The following is a 17,439-nucleotide window of genomic DNA, read 5'->3' on the forward strand; positions in this document are numbered from 1 at the left end:
TTATCGACGGGGAAATTTGACGGGTGAGTCAGGCGGTGGCGCGTCTTACCGCCTTCTACCACAGGTACAGTATACTGTATATCCTACAATATAGCCACAAATATCGACAAGTATATACCAGTGTGATTTGTGTGTCTTGGTTTGTTATATTTGAATGTCAATCTATATATTTTGTAGCTTACTGCCAACGTTGTCATGAGTACTGGCCCTGAACCTAGCAAATCCCATGGATAATGTCCCTGGCCTGCCAAGACCATGCCTATCCAGTCTCCACGCCTTGAACAAGGACAATCGACTTATATTATTGGTTTTTACTTGGTTAAATAAACCCAGACATGCTCTCTGGCATATACTCTGTATAAATCACCCAGTCCACCGATCCACTAAGTTGTAGATCACCTCGACACAGTTGCCAACCCTCACGTGATCCCATATCGGAGTCGTTTTCTTTCCGCCGAACGTCCATCATCCACGCCGAAAAAAACACGAGCTCCGACAACCCCCATTCAATCCGCACAACCGGGCTCTTTCACGACTCTTTAATTTGTCGAGTCGTTTGAGTCGATCTCTTTTTATTTACTTGAGTGTTTCAAGGTAGAGAGTCCCGCGGCTTTGTGCGCGACCACCTCGTCATCATGGTGAACTTGTTCAAGCGGATGCGGAAGTTGAAGTCGGTATGTTCACCTCCCCATCATACAGTTCCGCTGGATATGTATAGATTTGATACTGACTGCTATTGTGTCTGACAGAGGGTAATTCTCCCCAATCCCATCTACCACTCCCCAAATCACACACATCTGGACCGGGGATAACCCGAACCCGGACCATCAACCACCCTCCACCCTACCCAACCCCAAAGAAACAACCACCATCACTTCCGACTCACCATAAGACTAATACATATAAAACACAGATCGTCAACATCCGCATCGGCACCGGCGCCGCCATCCTCCCCACGCCCACCTCCGCAACCCCCGACTACCCAGCCATAACCCGCCTGCACCTAACCTACGCGCGCAAAATCTACAACGGCCACCAAGGCGCGCGCCACTTCTGGCGCAACTGCCTCCCGCGCCTGAAGTACCACAATCCGGGCGTCCCCATGAGCGTCAAACAAACCGACGACCAAGAAGGCCCCGCAGCGCTCACAATCTACTTCGCCGAGCGCGCCTCCAAACCGGCCTCCATCACGGCCGCCGTAGCCGAACTCACCGACAAGCATGCGCCGGCGCCGGGCGACGCGGAGAAGACGGCCATCGTGGACTTGCGGAACCTCGACTATCGCGAGATCTGGAATAAGGTGATGAACGTGACGGGGGCGAAGGAGGTGCCTGCTTCCGCGGAGGAGGAGGCGGAGGTGAAGCGGTTTGAGCAGATGAGGGAGCAGTCGGGGCGGGATCGCGTGCGTATCGCTGCTATTCGGCAGGCGAAGAAGGATCAGGAGAGGATGTTGCAGATTGCGAGGGGGGAGGTGGAGAAGTTGAGGGAGCTTTGATTGGGCTTTCTTAGTTTTCTTCTTCCTTCTGTCCTTTCTTCTTCTTCATTCCTTTCTTCACCCTGTTCGCCAAGTTGAGGTCTTGTAACGGAAGAGAGAAAAGAAAGAGTAGATTCCGTTGATAGACCACTCTTGTGGAAAGGGAGGGTCGCCATCTGTAGCATAGCCATTTCCTTTTCTTTTCATTTTCTTCATCTTGTCTGTTGTTATCTGTCTTGTTGTCATCTACTGGCTCATCTACTGGTATGTAAGTTTAGGGATTGTTCTATGGAAATTTCTATATTTTGTTTCTATCTTCAATTTATGCTCCACTAGTTATCCAATGGACTATTGTCATAAACTATGTCATCTATGATTATGTTATGTTATGCATTTATGCAGTGTATGTGCGCGGACTACTTGGGCCAAGGACCAAGGTGGTATGACCCGCTCGTGATGTGACCATTTGTATGGGAACAAATGGATAGAAAAGCAAATGAAAAAGAAAAGCAGAAGAACAAAAAAAAAAAAGGAGGAAGAAGAAGAGGCTGATGCAACACCGTGCGTTTGTACATGAAAACACAGGATAAGTGGGTAGGTAGGTATCAAGATATTAACGCTCCTTGACAAAAGGACGAAAAAAAAGAGAAAATCAGAGCTGCTCGTTATCCAATCAAACCAAAACGCCTAGATAGCTATGCAGCGGCGAGGCCATCCCTTGTGATCCAAGGGACATCCCTCAGTGGTGATCCGGGGTATAGCTGGTGGCTCCCAGCATTCCCTGTCCGGCAGAGACCGTGGGAGTGGCCGTCGTCGGGGTCTGGGTGGTCGGTTGGGGGGACGAGGATGCCGGCGCTCTCCCCGCGGCGGCAGCCTGGAGTCGCTGGTCCAAGGCTTTGAGCGCCAAGGCCCGTCTCCGTTCCGCCTCCTCGCGCTTGGCCATGCCTCGTGCGCTGCGGGTGCTGAGCAGGCTGGGAAGACCGGCTTCGCCGCGGGCGAGAACCTGCTGGTTGCCCGATGCGATATCCTCCTCGGAGAAAGGTCTGAGGATCTTGAAGGCGACCAGGACGTTGTAGACCTGTTCCGACAGAAACGCGATCGGCGGTTGGATGAGGTCGGGGAAGAGCGCGGCAAACGCAAAGGTCTCGCTGGCGTCGCCCTTGATCCCGAGGCCGTCGGTCGAGGTGCCTGTAAGATCGGGCTGGCGCTTGAAGAACCGGAGGTACGTCCAGCTTGTCAACAGGCCGAGCCAGGAAAGGATCGCCGCGACGTGCGTTCCGAAGATGATCCCACTGAGCGTGTTCAGGAGGAGAAACAGAGCTGGGAAGTGCTTGACGCGCATCTTGACCAGGCCTTTAAAGATGGTCACGGTGTGTTCCGGGACAAGTTGTTTAAACGCAACGAGGAAGGAGGCTTGGATCGAGATGCCGCCACAGATCTGTACCACACTGAAGGATGGGTTAGCAGGGGTAACCAGCATGTCGACAGAGAACGGAGAGAAAAGAGACATACCTGCTGGACGAGCCGCCTCGAAGGGCGCCCCCGATCAAATAGAAGGGCACGATCACGGCATTTGGAATAAGCGCGATGGTGACGATGAATTTTGTGAATTCGCGGGAGCTCCATGCGCGCTCGAGGTACTTGCCGCCGTAGAAGAGCGTGGCGCCGTTCAAGAGGACGGTGAAGATATTCTGCTCGACAAAGGTCGCGGTGATCAGGGTCCAGGGGTAGAAGATGAAGCGCGAGGGGACGAGAGTAAGATAGGGAACGATCGGAGTGACGGCGGGTTTTCCGGGGGTGGAGTCCATCTGACGCCATCGGGCGATGTTGTACAGCAGGGAAAGGGACAGAAGGCTGACGAGACAGGCCCGGGTCGCGGGAGGGATGTTGACTCGTAGCGGCATGGTGGAGGGAGAAGACGAGCCGATATGAGTATGAGGAGATTGTATAAGCCTTTGCGGCTGCCGAAGGGATTATGCAGACCGCAGGCTGAGCCCTGAAAAGTATTGAGGTGAGAGAGTGTGCGTGAAAGAGAGAGATAGAAGAGAGGAGGTGAGGTGGTGTGTGTAGTTTGACTGATTTGATTTGGTTTGGCTTAGTTTGTTCTGGTTTGGTTGGAGTTGGCCTGTCAAACCCGTGACATTTCCCCGACCGTCAATTAGCTTGCAGACCACAATGCCCTATGGTCTTGGATTGTACCTTAATCTTCATGAGATATCGACATTAATCTTTATATGGAGACACGTGGAGGTGGATGGTTATCATCATCTAATGTCCATTAAGCCTGTTGACATGACCAACTCTGCCTCAGGATCGGCGTGGTACATATACCGAGATCATTGAACCGGCATGAACCCGTCAAACCAAGAGGAATCGTCTCCGTGGGGTAACTAAAGAGCGACCGGGAGCCTGACTGGGCTGAGATCTGGACAGGTCGCCCAAATAGGCAGGCAGACACCTGAGGGAACAGGCAATACTTTAATTTCAGTCACCCCATGATGATCATGATTATAGGCCATTCCCAGTGTTTTTGAGTGACTTTCTCCATTTAACTGTCTATCTATGGGGTACCTGGAAGACAGGAATGTATGCGGAGAGAGGTGCAGGGAACAAAGAACAAAGACCCTGTCGACCACTGAAAGGCTGGAGACTGGTAATAAATGACATGAATGTATGGTGTATGGTTTGTTTCAATTGTCATGCCTGTAATGGATAAGTAGAGACTGCTCTAGACCAACCGCCGGAAATGGATTGCCAGCCATTACGCTTTCTGGGGGCGTTCTTCCAGCGCCTAAGCTCGTGGTGTGGCTACTAAATTACCTGGTAGGGGGAGAACGACCCGATGAGGAAGGAATGTCATATCCTGGCAGACAGGCCACAAGGACGATTCACTACTGGTGTTGACAAATTGCTGTATCTCACTTTTCTTGATCCCCCATTTTGAGGGATGGGTGAACCTGAGCAGCGGGGAACGGCCGAGGCGGCAAGGATATAGCGTTTAGTAGCTTAGCCACGATGCCATCGTATTGTCTTGACGACGGAAACAGAGTCCGTTTGAGGTGGACTTCCTCTGGGGAGGAGTTGAATCTGAGTCTTGTCGAAGCTTCTAGTATGTTTCACATTCGTTATAATTTCTTTGTGGGAATAAACTCCCATGATTCTGAGGTTGATTAGGGTATCTGATGGTAGACTAGAGAGTCAGACAAAGAATCCATTTTGGAGAATGGAGATTGAGTTGATGGTATCCATTGCGCGTATTGGATACACATCGTAATCTACTTTACTCCATCTTGCTCATAAATTGGGATGACTAGCGTATTTGGGTACTACAGGTACCTCCTACTACCTCTCTCCAGTAGTACTAAGTATGAGTAGGTGGTACCCTTGGACCCAAGCAGATACCTAGGCAGGTAACTTATTAATAATGCAGTAAGGAAGACCCTTAAGTTCGATCTCCGTTACAGTTAGAGATATCGGACTAAACCCAAGACAGACAAGGTCGAGCAGGCCGATCCGGATGGGCGTCAGAACCGCACAAGGGGACGGTGGGTTTCCCAACTGCACGCTAGTCGGTGGGCTAGACGCCACAATCCGAAAGACTTGTTATGATTCTTTTCCTGATCATTCACCTTTGTCACTGGCCATTTGATCTAAGATGTAAAAATCAAAATAATGTAATCTACTTTATTATCTATTATTCTCCTTGAATATATATTATTATAATAATAATATAAGAATTTTTAAATCCTGTAGAGTCAATAAAATAGTATTAGCCGCTTGGGGAAAATAAGTCCAACTGTCCCAAATCTCAGTGGTTGGTGGACCATCCAAGAGACTTCAAGGCCCTGACCTGACTGGCTGGACTTTGAAGACTTTCGTTCTTGACTCCTAGTGGGACTTTTGACTTCTCCAGTTCTCTCTTCTTCCTCTTCTTCTTACCTTGATCACTTCGTTCCCTTCTCTCTCTTACCCTTCTCTCCCTCTACCCATCCAACCCTTCTCTATCGGTCGAGCCCGGCTGCACTGACTAACTGCTGCGCTTGGAGTGAGTAGTGGTCTCCACTTTTGGTTCCAACTGCCTGTCTCCATCATACCCGCGTGCCTCAGGATTCTTCTTCCTTTCCCTTTCGTGAACTGCATCAATCTTCAATCTCCTCCATCTCTCTCCCTCTTTCTCTCTCTCCCTTTCTTTCTCTCCCTCTCTCTCTTCTCATCTTCACTTTGGATTATCTCCCACTGCAAATCTCCTCCCACGGCTCTATCCGTACGCCTTACGCCACCCTTTTGGTTGTCCATTTGTCCCTCCCTCTTCCTCATTCGTCACCTTTTTCTTCCCTGGACCTTCACTTATTGGGTTCTTTCGTTCTTCCCTTTCCCACTCCCTGCTTCGATTCTTCCCCTCCGTTCGCTCGTTTGGTCGTCCTGCACTTATGAAAGGGTGTTGGAGGATGATCTACAGCTAATTACCTGCCCCCCCTTTCGTCGTCCGTCTTGAGCCTAGTCTGGATTTTTTCCTCGACTTTCTTTCCTTGTCAACCCCAACTACAATTCCTTTGCATCTCTTGTCTCGGCCACCGAACCTTGGCTGAATCGTCAATCGTGCGATCCTCCTCATTTCAACACGATACCCCCAAATTCCAAGAAGGGGAAAAGAAAGAAAGACACACAACAGGAACCCGAAGACCAGGAAAAAAAAATATCAAAATAAAAAATCAAAGAAGAATCAAAAAAGATCCAAAAACCTCTGGGCTCCTACCATCCGAGGTTCCCGATCAGGAAAATCGCCTGTCTACCGGAATTCGACCTCCCCGATTCCTTTTCCGAATCTCTCCCCCATCCCCATCCCTATCGTCACCCCGTCCATCGCGACAACGCGGGCATCCTCCACGGCGGAGAAACATTCTCGTTCCTAGCATGCTAGCGGGTCCTCCACCTTACTAGCTGTCATACATGTAACAATGGCACATCCCGATCTCACATCGCATCACGTCAACTACCTAATATGGAGGTATGTCTTTAATGTTCCTGCGAATGGCAACCCTCGCTTTCTCCAGTACCACCTTGCTGGTCGCCTCCTGCAGCATCCAGCATCCAAGCTCCTCCCCTCTACCTCCCATTCCCTACCCACGTCGCTAACTTGAGTTGACAGGTACCTTCAAGAATCAGGTTGGTTAATCGCTTTTATTTCATTTTCTTTCTTTTTTTTGGCTTTTTTTTTTTTTTTTTTTTTTTTCATCTCCACCCCTCTTTTTCATATTATCGCATCAACCGTAGCGGTGATTCCTCAACTCTAACCATGCAACAGGCCATGGCGAAGCCGCAGTAACACTGCAGCGCGCTTGGAATCGCGATCCCCAGAGTCTTCCCTTCGCTCCGCACATCAAAACCCACGCTCTGGTGTCCCTGGTTCAAAAAGGCTTACAGTATTATGAGCTCGAGCATTCCTTCGATAAGGTAAGTTAGCCTTAGCCAGCATCTGCGGTCTCTTCTATTCGCTCGTCATTTGATTCCCTTTCATTTCTTTATTTCTTATTTCCCATATATATTACTATATTGCTTCGCCGGATTTTCCGTACGGATGGTGGAATATTCAAGGCTGATTGAATCAGGATGGAAATCCCATCTCGTTTTCTCCCTCCGATTATTTCTTTGGGTCGACGCCGCTGGAGCCAGAGCCGCTGAAAAGCCAAAGTGGTCCGGCAGAAGCAGCGGGCACAGACCAGCCGCCTGCCTCGCCGCCCACTAAAATCGCGCGCGAGGAGGATGCGATCAACGGTCACCTGACCGCCGAGCCGGCCGCACCCCAACCCGCCCCAAGTGTCCAGAAACCGCGCAAGAGCGATCGCGCCGAGGCGAACGGGGATGAGGTCCCCATGGATGTAGATGCCAATGGCGGGGTCAATGACAAGCAAGCCGCCGTGACCGAGTCGCCCTCGCAGCCCGACACCGCGGTGGACGGAGACGGCGATGTGAGCATGGGCATCCGACCGAGCTCGCAGCCCCAGGAACCGCCCGTACCCCCGACCACCTTGGAGAACGGACACAGCGTCGCCGTCCAAATCACTCCCGCCAAGGCCGCCGACCTCAGCCCCAACACCGCCATCCTCGATGTGGCTGGTGATTCTCACGTGACGCGAACCTTGTGGCGCCCTCACGACCCGACCGTGGTCGTCACCGCCGGGGACACGTTCTGCAGTTTGTGGAAGCTGTCCTCCTTCGCCGCCCCCGTGCAGGAGAAGCTGGTCGAAAGCAAGGAGAATGGCGCGTGCGTGTCGGCCGTGTCCTGGAACCCCACGGGCCAGAAGCTGGCCGTGGCCACCTACTACAACGACGTGCGCGGGTCCATCACGATGTACGATGTGGATGGGCACGCGGTCGATCTCCTCCCCGAGGTGCCTCGCATGATCACCGGCATGCATTGGATGGAGGGCGGCTCCCACCTGATCGTCGTGGCGTCCGACGCCAAAATCTCCGAGCTGGCTCTCTGGGATGATTCACTGCGGCCCGAGGAGTTCCCCCCGCCGCAGGTGATCGACGGATCGATCTTCGATCTGTGCTGGCTGGGCCGGAACCAGGCGTTTGCCTGCGGGACCGGCGCGGTGTATCAATGCGACGTGGATTCGAGCATTCGGATTGCCAAGACCTTCTCCTCGGCCGACAACGACCGTGCGTGGTCGTTTATCCGGGGTGCGTTCGTGGGGTCGACGCCCGTTGCCGTGGCGGCTTCCTCGGAACACTCGGCGCTCTGGGTCCCCACCCACGATCTGCACCTGGACCAGGCGCACGAGGGGGAGATCACCGCCATCGAGCTGCAGCCCAATGCCTCGGACCCATCCCAGGCGAGCCCCCACCTGGTTCTTGCGTCATCCGCCACGGACGGCACGATCAAGGTGTGGCGCATCGATCTGGAGTCGCGGCGGTTCGACTGCATCCACCAGCTCTCGCTCGGCTCCTCGTCGGCGGCGCTCGCGTCGACCTTCTCCCCCGACGGGTACGCCCTCGCAGCGGCGGGCGCCGACCGATTATTGATCTGGAACGCGCAGCGTGGGGGCACGGCCATGGCCACCTGGACGGTACCGGGCAGCGCAGAGACCAAGAAGGAAGAGCAGAGTCCGACCGTGAATGGACACCACGAGCCGCTACCCGATCGGACCCTGACGTGGGACACGGACGGGAAGAAGCTTGCTTTTGGGTTTGGTCATCAAGTGAGTATATGTCATCTTCTTTATATAGACGATTTACTAATTATGAGCAGATCGCCATTATAAACCTCCAACATTGATACCCCTCACAGAAATGTGTCCAACGACTTTTCTTTTGCCTTTCTTTGGTTCCGGCGACCTGACCTGTCTGTGCTCGGAAATTCATCCTATATTTCTTCTGGTGGTTGTCTCGACCCTTCTCCTTTTACTTTACCCTTTTTTTCCCATTCTCCATCTCCGTTGGTCCTGTTAGGTGGGCGTTGGACTAGCTACGGAACCATAACCATTTTGCAAAATAGTAAACCGCGGAGTCCTATCAGACGTGGAGTTCCTGGTTTATCTTTATCTTGTGTACATAGTACGGCAGGTTGATTATTGATCATATGAGTGAGATTATACAAAGATTATCTGAAGTAGGCGATTATATATTTTAACCGCGAGATGTATCAAAGCATTTTATATCCTCCACATAATGTGTCAGTTCTAGAAACAACATCGTAGCACACCTTAAACTATACAAAATATATACAATACAACACCCATTACCCATAATCCTCCCCAAAGCCAACAGACACATCCAACCTCAACCCAAACCAATCAATCAATCAATCAATCAATAAATCACCCAACAACCTCCCCCCTCCTAACCCTCCTCTCCCTCTCCCTCGCAACAAACCCCTCCTCAACATCCTTCCACCCACGCATCCACGCACTAATCCCTTCCAAAAGCGCATTCTCCTCATCCTCATCATCATCATCATCCTCTCCCAGATCGCCGCCTCCATAATTAGCATTAGCATTAGTATTAATACCCCTATTCCCCAGCCCCCCCGGACTCTGCCTCGCGTAGAATGACCGCCACCGTCCGTGCTGGTTATTAGTATTAGTAGTAGGTAAAACAATCCGGTTGTTAATATTAGTGTTAGAATTGTTGGTGCGCCGGGTGGAGGGTCGGCTGGTGGTGGTGGTGGAGGCTTGCACTGATGCCTGGATCCAGGTTGCGAGGCCGCTGATTGTGCCTTGGAGGGCTTCGCGCTCCGAGGTGGATTCTGATAGGTCGGTTTTTCTGGGTGTGTTAGTGGATTTGTCATCATTATCTTTATCATGGGGATGATGGGATAGGGTGGGAAGTGGGAGACGAATCTTGGAAAGGATCCATGGAGAAGGGGGGGGGGAAAGGATGTAGGTGTAAGTAAACATACAAAACATCAACCTCCTCCATCAAAGCAGTCAATCTATCCTGAAGATCATCGCGCTCGTGCGCATAAAGCGCATAGATCTGGCCCGACTCGTCGCGGCGCGCGGTGAGTTCGGTGTTGATGGATGAGAGCTGGGGGACGAGGGAGGAGAGCTCTGTTTGGGCGATGGGGGGGAGAGAGGGTGCGATATTCTCCCTTTCCTTTTCTCTCTCCTTTTGTCTCTCTATCTCCCTCTCTTTTTCTTTCTGCCTCTCAATTTCCCGCTCTTTCTCTCTCTCGATTTCCCTCGCCTTTTCCCGCTCTTTCTCCCTCTCAGCCTCTCGAATCCGCTCCTCCTTCTCCCTCGCCCTCCGCCTCTGCTCCTCCGTGAAAGGGGAGATCAGCAGCGACGGCCGATACCGGTGCTTGGCGACTTTCTGCGTCTGCCCCGGTCGCGGGTCGAGGAGCGCTTCGAGCGTCTCGAGGCAGTGGTTGAGGGTCGCGAGGTCGACGCTTGGGGGGAGGTCGCCGCCGCTGAGGAGGGCGAGACGGGTGAGGCGTTCGGGGAGGAGGGGGGGTGGGATGGTGCGTGGTTTGAGTTCGGGTTCGGGGTCTGCCTCTGGTTCTGGTTTGGGGGGTGGCTTTGGTTTGGGGGCGGCCTTTGGTTCTGGTGCTGGGTCTGGCTTGGGGGCTAGTTCTGGTTCTGCGACGGGCTCAGGCTCAGGCTCGGGAGCTGAATGCTTAGGTTCTGGGGTTGAATTCTCGGGTTCTGGGGTTGAATTCTCAGGTTCTGGGGTTGGAATTGGCACTGGTTCAGATTTGGGGGCTGGCTCTGGTTCTGCGACGGGCTCAGGCTCTGGGGTTGGGATTGAGTCTGGCTCTGCTTGATGCTCAGGTTCCGGGGTTGAACGCTCGGGTTCTGGGGTTGGAATTGACACTGGCTCAGGGTTAGGGGTTGGCTCCGGTGCTGCTTCCAACTCAGGTTCCGGGGTCGAACGCTCAGGTTCTGGGGTTGGAATTGACACTGGCTCAGGTTCGTGGGTTGGAATTGCGACCGAGTCTGAAATTGAACCCGAATCCGAGTCTGGAATGTCGGGTGAACTGGGGGGTTGCCCGATGTCTGAGAGAGGGGGCGATGGGTGCCCGTCTGGGGGGGCCTCCATGCGGTTGGCTGGGTTTTAGGGGGTGTTCGTGGAGTTTATGGGGTATTGTTGTTGTTGGACTCCGTGTTTGGGGTGTCTGGCTGGTCTGGTTAGTCTGGGTTGGGATTGATTATTATGTATAAAGGATAGAAGATGTACCTCTGTATAATTGTGTATTTGCGGAAAGAACAAATGTCTATGAGAGGTGTTCGTTCAATCTCCCGATCTGATCTCTGCGAACTCTCTCGGTTTTTGTTTTGTTAGCGCTGCGCTGTTATCGATATCGGCGTCCCGGCTCTAACTAAAAGTTCCACTAAACCGCTTTGGTCCTTCAGAATTCCGCATTTCTTCGGTCTGTTCCTCTCTCTTCTTTATTCATTCTTTCTTAACTTCCTGTCCTTGAACCAATTCTGTCTTGGTTACACGACTTTACTTATCTTACGTCGGTGCCTGTCGAATCTCCTGGTGGGTTTTGTCTGTGTCTGACTGCGCTTGTTTTTGGTGTAATTCCATGACTCAGGCCCCCTCGCAACCCCGCTACCGGTGATCCTTGCGTCTTTTCCTTCTTCACGCTCTCTCCGTCTCCCTTCGTTCACTATACTTGCACGATTTTATATCCTTCTGTTCCTGTACCGAAAGAATGACCCCTCCGGTAAGTCGCAATCGTTTCCGAGCGCATGGTGAACACCGGTACTGACCCCCTAGGTCACCGTTGTCCCGTCCCTGGAGACGGCCAAGGAAGTCGTTCACCAGTATAATGGCACCAAATACGCTCCGAACCTGCTCCCTCTGACGACCTCAATCCCGGCCGACCTGTTGACCCCGACCCTCGCCTACCTCAAAATCGCCGAGAAGTGAGTGGTCATCCCTGGCTCGTGATCGGGTTCGTGTCCCGCTGACGGACATGGTCCCACCTAGGTCGAAATTATCCTTCCTCTACGAGAGTGCTGCGACGACGGAGACCATTGGGCGATACAGCTTTGTCGGAGCGGGTGCGTACACTACTCCCATTCTTATCCCTGGTTTGGGCTCCGGACTGACCACGCCTTTTTGAACAGACCCGCATAAAATCCTCAAAACCGGCCCCGGCCATGGCCCCGAATGCGACCCCCTCCCCCTGCTCGAGAATGAGCTCAACGAGTTCCGCGTTGCTACGGTGCCCGGTCTCGTCCTGCCGCCGCTCACCGGCGGCGCCATCGGCTACGTGGGCTACGATTGTGTGCGGTACTTTGAGCCCAAGACGGCGCGCCCCATGAAGGATATCCTGCAGATCCCCGAGTCGCTATTCATGATGTTCAACACCATCGTCGCGTTCGACCACTTCTTCCAGGTCGTCAAGGTGGTCACGTACGTGCCCATCCCCGCCTCCGAGTCGGAACTGGAGGCCGGATACCGCCAGGGCCAGGCAGACCTCCAGCGCATCGTCGACACCCTGCAGCGCCCCGAGATCCCGCTGCCGCCGCAGGGCCCGATCATCCCGAACCAGGAGTACACGTCGAACATCGGACAGGAGGGGTACGAGCGACACGTGACCCGGCTGAAGGAGCACATCGCCAAGGGCGACATCTTCCAGACGGTGCCGTCGCAGCGGCTGTCGCGGCCGACGTCGCTGCACCCGTTCAACCTGTTCCGGCACCTGCGCACGGTGAACCCGTCGCCGTACCTGTTCTACATCGACTGCGCGGACTTCCAGCTGGTGGGGGCCAGCCCCGAGCTGCTAGCCAAGGAAGAGAAGGGACGGATGATTACGCACCCGATCGCGGGCACAGTCAAGCGAGGCAAGACCGCGGAGGAGGACGACGCGCTGGCTTCGGAGCTGCGCAGCAGCCTCAAGGACCGAGCGGAGCACGTGATGCTGGTGGACCTGGCGCGCAACGACGTGAACCGGGTGTGCGACCCGACGACGACGCAGGTGGACCGACTGATGGTGGTGGAGAAGTTCTCGCACGTGCAGCACCTGGTGTCGCAGGTGTCGGGGGAGCTGCGGCCGGGGCAGACGCGGTTCGACGCCTTCCGGTCGATCTTCCCGGCGGGGACGGTGTCCGGGGCGCCCAAGGTGCGGGCGATGCAGCTGATCGCGGAGCTGGAGGGGGAGAAGCGCGGGGTGTACGCGGGGGCGGTGGGGTACTTTGGGTTCAACATCGCGGGGGCGGACGGGGCGACGGAGGTGCCGGGGGCGATGGACACGTGCATTGCGCTGCGGACGATGGTGGTCAAGGATGGGGTGGCGTACCTGCAGGCGGGCGGGGGGATCGTGTTTGACTCGGACCCTTATGATGAATATGTGGAGACGTTGAACAAGCTGGGGGCAAACATTGCTTGCATTCGGGGGGCGGAAGCCAAGTATGCGGGTTTAGAATGATTTATCTAGAAGACTGAGATGGAGGGGGATTACCATGACTGATGACGTTTTTGGATATAGATATTTCTATTTCTATTTTTATTTACATTTTACTTCTCTATATCTTTTAACTTTTACTTTCACTATTTTTAGGTTATTGCCTATTCATATCATGTCGATGGCAATGGTCAAGGCAATCAGGCCAATGCTCTCGTATCAAAGGATCAACGCTGCCTGGTCATCACCAAACTTACGGGTAATGACGTCGACGGAGTTAGACGGACAACCATGCCGTTGCCACTTTTGTATTCTTGTCAATTCCTGACATCGGGCCATCGGATGAACCATGGAGGGAGTTCCACCTGAAATTTTGTCCAAGAGAGAGGGAAAGATAGAGAACAGAAGGTGTAGGACCAGCCTGTAATATATACTGTATACTCCGTACTGTAGATGATATGGATATCAGAACCCCTGAATAGTTAGGAAGTGGATGGATCCGTCGCCTTTTGGGCCGTTGTGCGTCGATAGTCGGTGACTGACTGACTTCTGTCTCCTTTGTAAGGTCTCTTCATCATTATGCTCTTTATCATGCTTGTCGTGTCTTTTTCTCCTGTTCTTTGATGGTTGGGGTCGTCTGGGGTATCTTGTCGATTCGATCCATTGTCCATGGATGGATGATTGACTGATTGACGTGGAGCATGTCAATCATAGGGGATTTGAATTATATGTCATATTCAAGACGGTGGATAGGTCCTATATGGTTGTAGAGTTGGATGTAGAGTGACTGCAGTTCTTTGGGCATCGATGAGAGCGTCGTCAGCTAAGGATCATACTGTAGTAATTCCTTATATTACTGGCACCATCATCATCATCATCATACTAATTCTGGGTAGTAGCATAGTGGTGGTAATCCAAATACACGTAATAATACCGTTCTGCCACCCCCGAAATCTCTCTCTCTCTCTCTCTCTCTCCTTCTCTTCTCTTTCTCTCACCTCTCCCTCTTCCTCTTCTTCCTCTTCTTCTTCCAACATTCATCATCTCCTTCAACTCTCCCTCTCTCTCCTCTCTCTTTCATCCATTCTTCTTATCGCCTCGTGATTCTCTCCCCCCTCATCCTTTCTCCTTTCCATTCTCTCTTTCTTCCCCCCTCTCCTCTTCCTGTTCTTTCTTCTTTCTGTCTCCCCCCGAACACGGCTGACGTCCTCCGTCTCCACCGCCTCCACCACCGCGATAAGGAGGCTCGGACTGGCTCTTTGCTCCTCCTTCCCCCCCCATCGCATTTTCTCTCCCCCCCTCTCCCCCCTCTCCCCCCTCTTTACCCCCGATCGCTGGTCTGAATTGGGTCCCGTTTCGCTGTCCACCCCTCTCTCTCCACCTTATATCCTCCCTCAATTCCAACCATGTCGAAGGTCGTGCGCAGCGTCAAAAATGTCACCAAGGGTTATTCGTCCGTGCAGGTCAAGGTTCGAAATGGTACGTTCCGTCCTATAACCACCTGTTCCCCATCCCCTCCCCCATTTTCGGCATGTTTCAATCCGGAGACTAACTTTGCATCCAGCCACCAGTAATGACCCGTGGGGTCCGACCGGCACCGATATGGCCGAAATCTCCGCCATGACGTTTTCCAGGTAGGCTGTCCCCCAATCCGCTGGTCCAGACCGCCGCTGATCCTCCGCCAGTCCGACCGATTTCTACGAGATTATGGATATGCTCGATAAGCGACTCAACGATAAGGGCAAGAATTGGCGCCATGTCCTCAAGTCGCTCAAGGTCCTCGATTACTGTCTTCACGAAGGCTCCGAGCTCGTCGTCACCTGGGCTCGCAAGAACGTCTACATCATCAAGACCCTGCGCGAGTTTCAATATGTCGACGAGGAGTCTCGAGATGTCGGCCAGAATGGTATCCGACCCTCTATACAGATATGAAGAAAGAAAGGAAGAAGCTAATCAGCGCACAGTGCGGGTCGCGGCCAAGGAACTCACCTCCCTCATCCTGGATGAAGACCGATTGCGCAAGGAACGATCCGATCGCAAACTCTGGAAAAACCGCGTCAGCGGTCTGGACGAGTATCAGACTCCCGGCGTCGACATGTCCCCCCGCCGACCGCGCGAACGTCGCCGCCAACCGGACGAAGACGACACCGAGTACCGGTTGGCGATCGAGGCGAGCAAGCAGGAGGCCGAGGAGGAGCGCCGACGACGCGCCAAGGAGGCCATGGTCGGCGAGGACGACGAGGATCTGGCCCGCGCCATCAAACTGAGCAAGGAGGAGGAGGAGCTGCGCCGGCGGGAGCTGGAGGAGAGCAACGCCCAGTCTCTGTTCGACGACACCCCGACGGCCGTCGGCCCCGCCCAGGCCACCGGCTACAACCAGGGTTACCAGCAGCAGAGCGCCGTCGACTGGCTCGGCAACCCGATCAACGTCCAGCAGCCTTTGACGACGGGCTACCTGAACAACCAGTACGCGCAACCTACCGGATTCTCCGCCCAACACACCGGAATGCCCAATGGATACGGCAACGGCTTCCAGCCCCAGCCGACGGGTTTTGACCAGAACCCGTATGGTCAGCACAACAACTTCCTGCAGCCGCAGGCCGCCCTCCACCCCCAACACACCTCCTTCAGTACGAACAACCCGTACGGAACCGACCAGCAGCAACCGCAGCAGCAGGAGAATTTCCTGTCGGCCGGATCCAACAACCCGTGGGCCAGTCCGAGTTCGTCGCACCTGCAGCCGGCCGAACCCCTCAAACCCATGGCCACGGGCTCCAACAACCCGTTCGCGCGGCCGCAACAGTTCCAGCCGCAGCGGCCGGCGACAGCGGGCCCGCCGTCACTCAACACGCTGAACGAGGAGCGGGCCACAAACCAGTTCCAATCCTCGCATAACCCGATCGCCAACTTCCAGGCGCCGCCGCCGTCGAACAACCTGGCGCCGCCGAAGAGCACACCGCCGCAGATGAACGACCCGCACCACCAGCGTCTGAACCAGCTGCTGGCGACAGGCGACGGACAGGACACGTTCGGCAACGTGGGCGACCTCCGCATTCCGGCGCAGCACACGGCCCCAGGCACATTCGTCAATTCGGCGGGTCAGGGTCTCGACAAGCTGCGGGCGACGCACACGGGCAACAACCCATTCTTCACCCAACAACCCCAATCGTTCGTACCCCAGCAGACAGGATATATGCAGCCGGCACCGGCCAACAACCCATGGGGTGGGCAACCGCGACAAGCCCAGCCGGGTGGCAGTTTGATCGATCTGTAATTCGACGGGAGGGAAAGTGTTGATATTTCCTTTTCTTTTGATTGTTGTGTTGCTATACGTTGGATGCTGGGTGAGGCAGGAGCAGCAAGGATGATGAAGGATACCAGTCTTTTTCTTTTTCTTTCTTATTATTTTTTTTTTTCGTCAGGTTTCTCGTCAGGTTTAAAACCATTCGATATCTCAGTTTGACATCGTACCTACATACCACGCCCCGTTATACACTTTATCATATTATCGTCTATCTATCACACCAGTGTGACCGACCATGCTATCCACTATCCACTATGCTAAACTACCGAAGAGAAAGACAACGATCCCATCGCACCATACGTCTCCTGTTATCTCTTTCTCTTATATCTTTGTATATGTATTTATTATAATTTATTGTATTGTATTATATAGGTTCGGGGTAATATCGTATCTTATTTGATATGTAGTACGGTGTATTTCTTATACTATCTTGTCATTGTAATGTAGGTACCTAGGTCCTTATATGATTCCCTATCAAGCAAACTCGTGTTAGGAATCACTATGACTAGAGTTATAGGTAAGGTAGGTAGGTAGGTGTTATCAGCCATTGTATACAAAGTCCACTGGCGACACAGTCGTATAGTATATACTAACCACTTTGATACCTTCTTATCTACCGTTGACATATACATATACTCTCCACTGGTGGTCTTATGATTTAAATAGATAGGTAGCAATGGATAGAATAGGTTCATGATACTACAGTACTCACTACCTACCTGACCGTTTCTACTAACATACGAAGAGCGAGAGTTGCACCCATATACATACTTGATTTTCTAGGACGACCGTAAACTTCCT

General features: G+C 53.2%; 6 protein-coding genes across 6 annotated transcripts; 4 read left to right on the top strand and 2 right to left on the bottom strand.

Annotated features, from left to right (window-relative positions):
- Window positions 1-485: 485 nt before the first annotated feature.
- On the top strand, window positions 486-1,495 carry P168DRAFT_324769 (mitochondrial 54S ribosomal protein mL61; the record flags this gene model as incomplete). The annotated part of the gene is made up of 2 exons (XM_024840894.1): window positions 486-674; window positions 914-1,495. The coding sequence occupies exons 1-2, from the start codon at window positions 636-638 to the stop codon at window positions 1,493-1,495; spliced, it is 621 nt and encodes a 206-aa protein (XP_024695937.1). The 5' UTR covers window positions 486-635.
- Window positions 1,496-2,219: 724 nt separating this feature from the next.
- P168DRAFT_248474 (rhomboid family protein) lies at window positions 2,220-3,794 on the bottom strand (the record flags this gene model as incomplete). The annotated part of the gene is made up of 2 exons (XM_024834122.1): window positions 2,987-3,794; window positions 2,220-2,922 (listed from the first exon to the last, which is right to left on the bottom strand). Coding segments are annotated over exons 1-2 (1,095 nt in total), but the record flags the coding sequence as incomplete, so codon positions are not given.
- A 2,467-nt stretch (window positions 3,795-6,261) lies between these two features.
- On the top strand, window positions 6,262-8,851 carry P168DRAFT_93958 (WD40 repeat domain-containing protein). Its single transcript, XM_024842226.1, has 5 exons — window positions 6,262-6,482; window positions 6,624-6,640; window positions 6,780-6,928; window positions 7,084-8,679; window positions 8,730-8,851. The coding sequence occupies exons 1-5, from the start codon at window positions 6,433-6,435 to the stop codon at window positions 8,754-8,756; spliced, it is 1,839 nt and encodes a 612-aa protein (XP_024695939.1). The 5' UTR covers window positions 6,262-6,432; the 3' UTR covers window positions 8,757-8,851.
- A 446-nt stretch (window positions 8,852-9,297) lies between these two features.
- P168DRAFT_315860 (uncharacterized protein) lies at window positions 9,298-11,017 on the bottom strand (the record flags this gene model as incomplete). The annotated part of the gene is made up of 2 exons (XM_024839941.1): window positions 9,298-9,742; window positions 9,879-11,017. The coding sequence occupies 2 exons, from the start codon at window positions 11,015-11,017 to the stop codon at window positions 9,298-9,300; spliced, it is 1,584 nt and encodes a 527-aa protein (XP_024695940.1).
- Window positions 11,018-11,397: 380 nt separating this feature from the next.
- On the top strand, window positions 11,398-13,451 carry trpE (anthranilate synthase TRP2). The gene is made up of 4 exons (XM_024840895.1): window positions 11,398-11,648; window positions 11,702-11,850; window positions 11,915-11,988; window positions 12,055-13,451. Exons 1-4 carry the CDS (start codon window positions 11,637-11,639, stop codon window positions 13,356-13,358), a joined length of 1,539 nt encoding a protein of 512 aa, XP_024695941.1. The 5' UTR covers window positions 11,398-11,636; the 3' UTR covers window positions 13,359-13,451.
- A 1,176-nt stretch (window positions 13,452-14,627) lies between these two features.
- P168DRAFT_287841 (epsin) lies at window positions 14,628-16,993 on the top strand. Its single transcript, XM_024836659.1, has 4 exons — window positions 14,628-14,813; window positions 14,899-14,968; window positions 15,020-15,240; window positions 15,299-16,993. Exons 1-4 carry the CDS (start codon window positions 14,741-14,743, stop codon window positions 16,606-16,608), a joined length of 1,674 nt encoding a protein of 557 aa, XP_024695942.1. The 5' UTR covers window positions 14,628-14,740; the 3' UTR covers window positions 16,609-16,993.
- The last annotated feature ends 446 nt before the right edge of the window (window positions 16,994-17,439 follow it).

The sequence above is a fragment of the Aspergillus campestris genome, assembly GCF_002847485.1.
Source record: "Aspergillus campestris IBT 28561 chromosome Unknown P168scaffold_2, whole genome shotgun sequence".
Taxonomy (NCBI): Eukaryota; Fungi; Ascomycota; class Eurotiomycetes; order Eurotiales; family Aspergillaceae; genus Aspergillus; species Aspergillus campestris.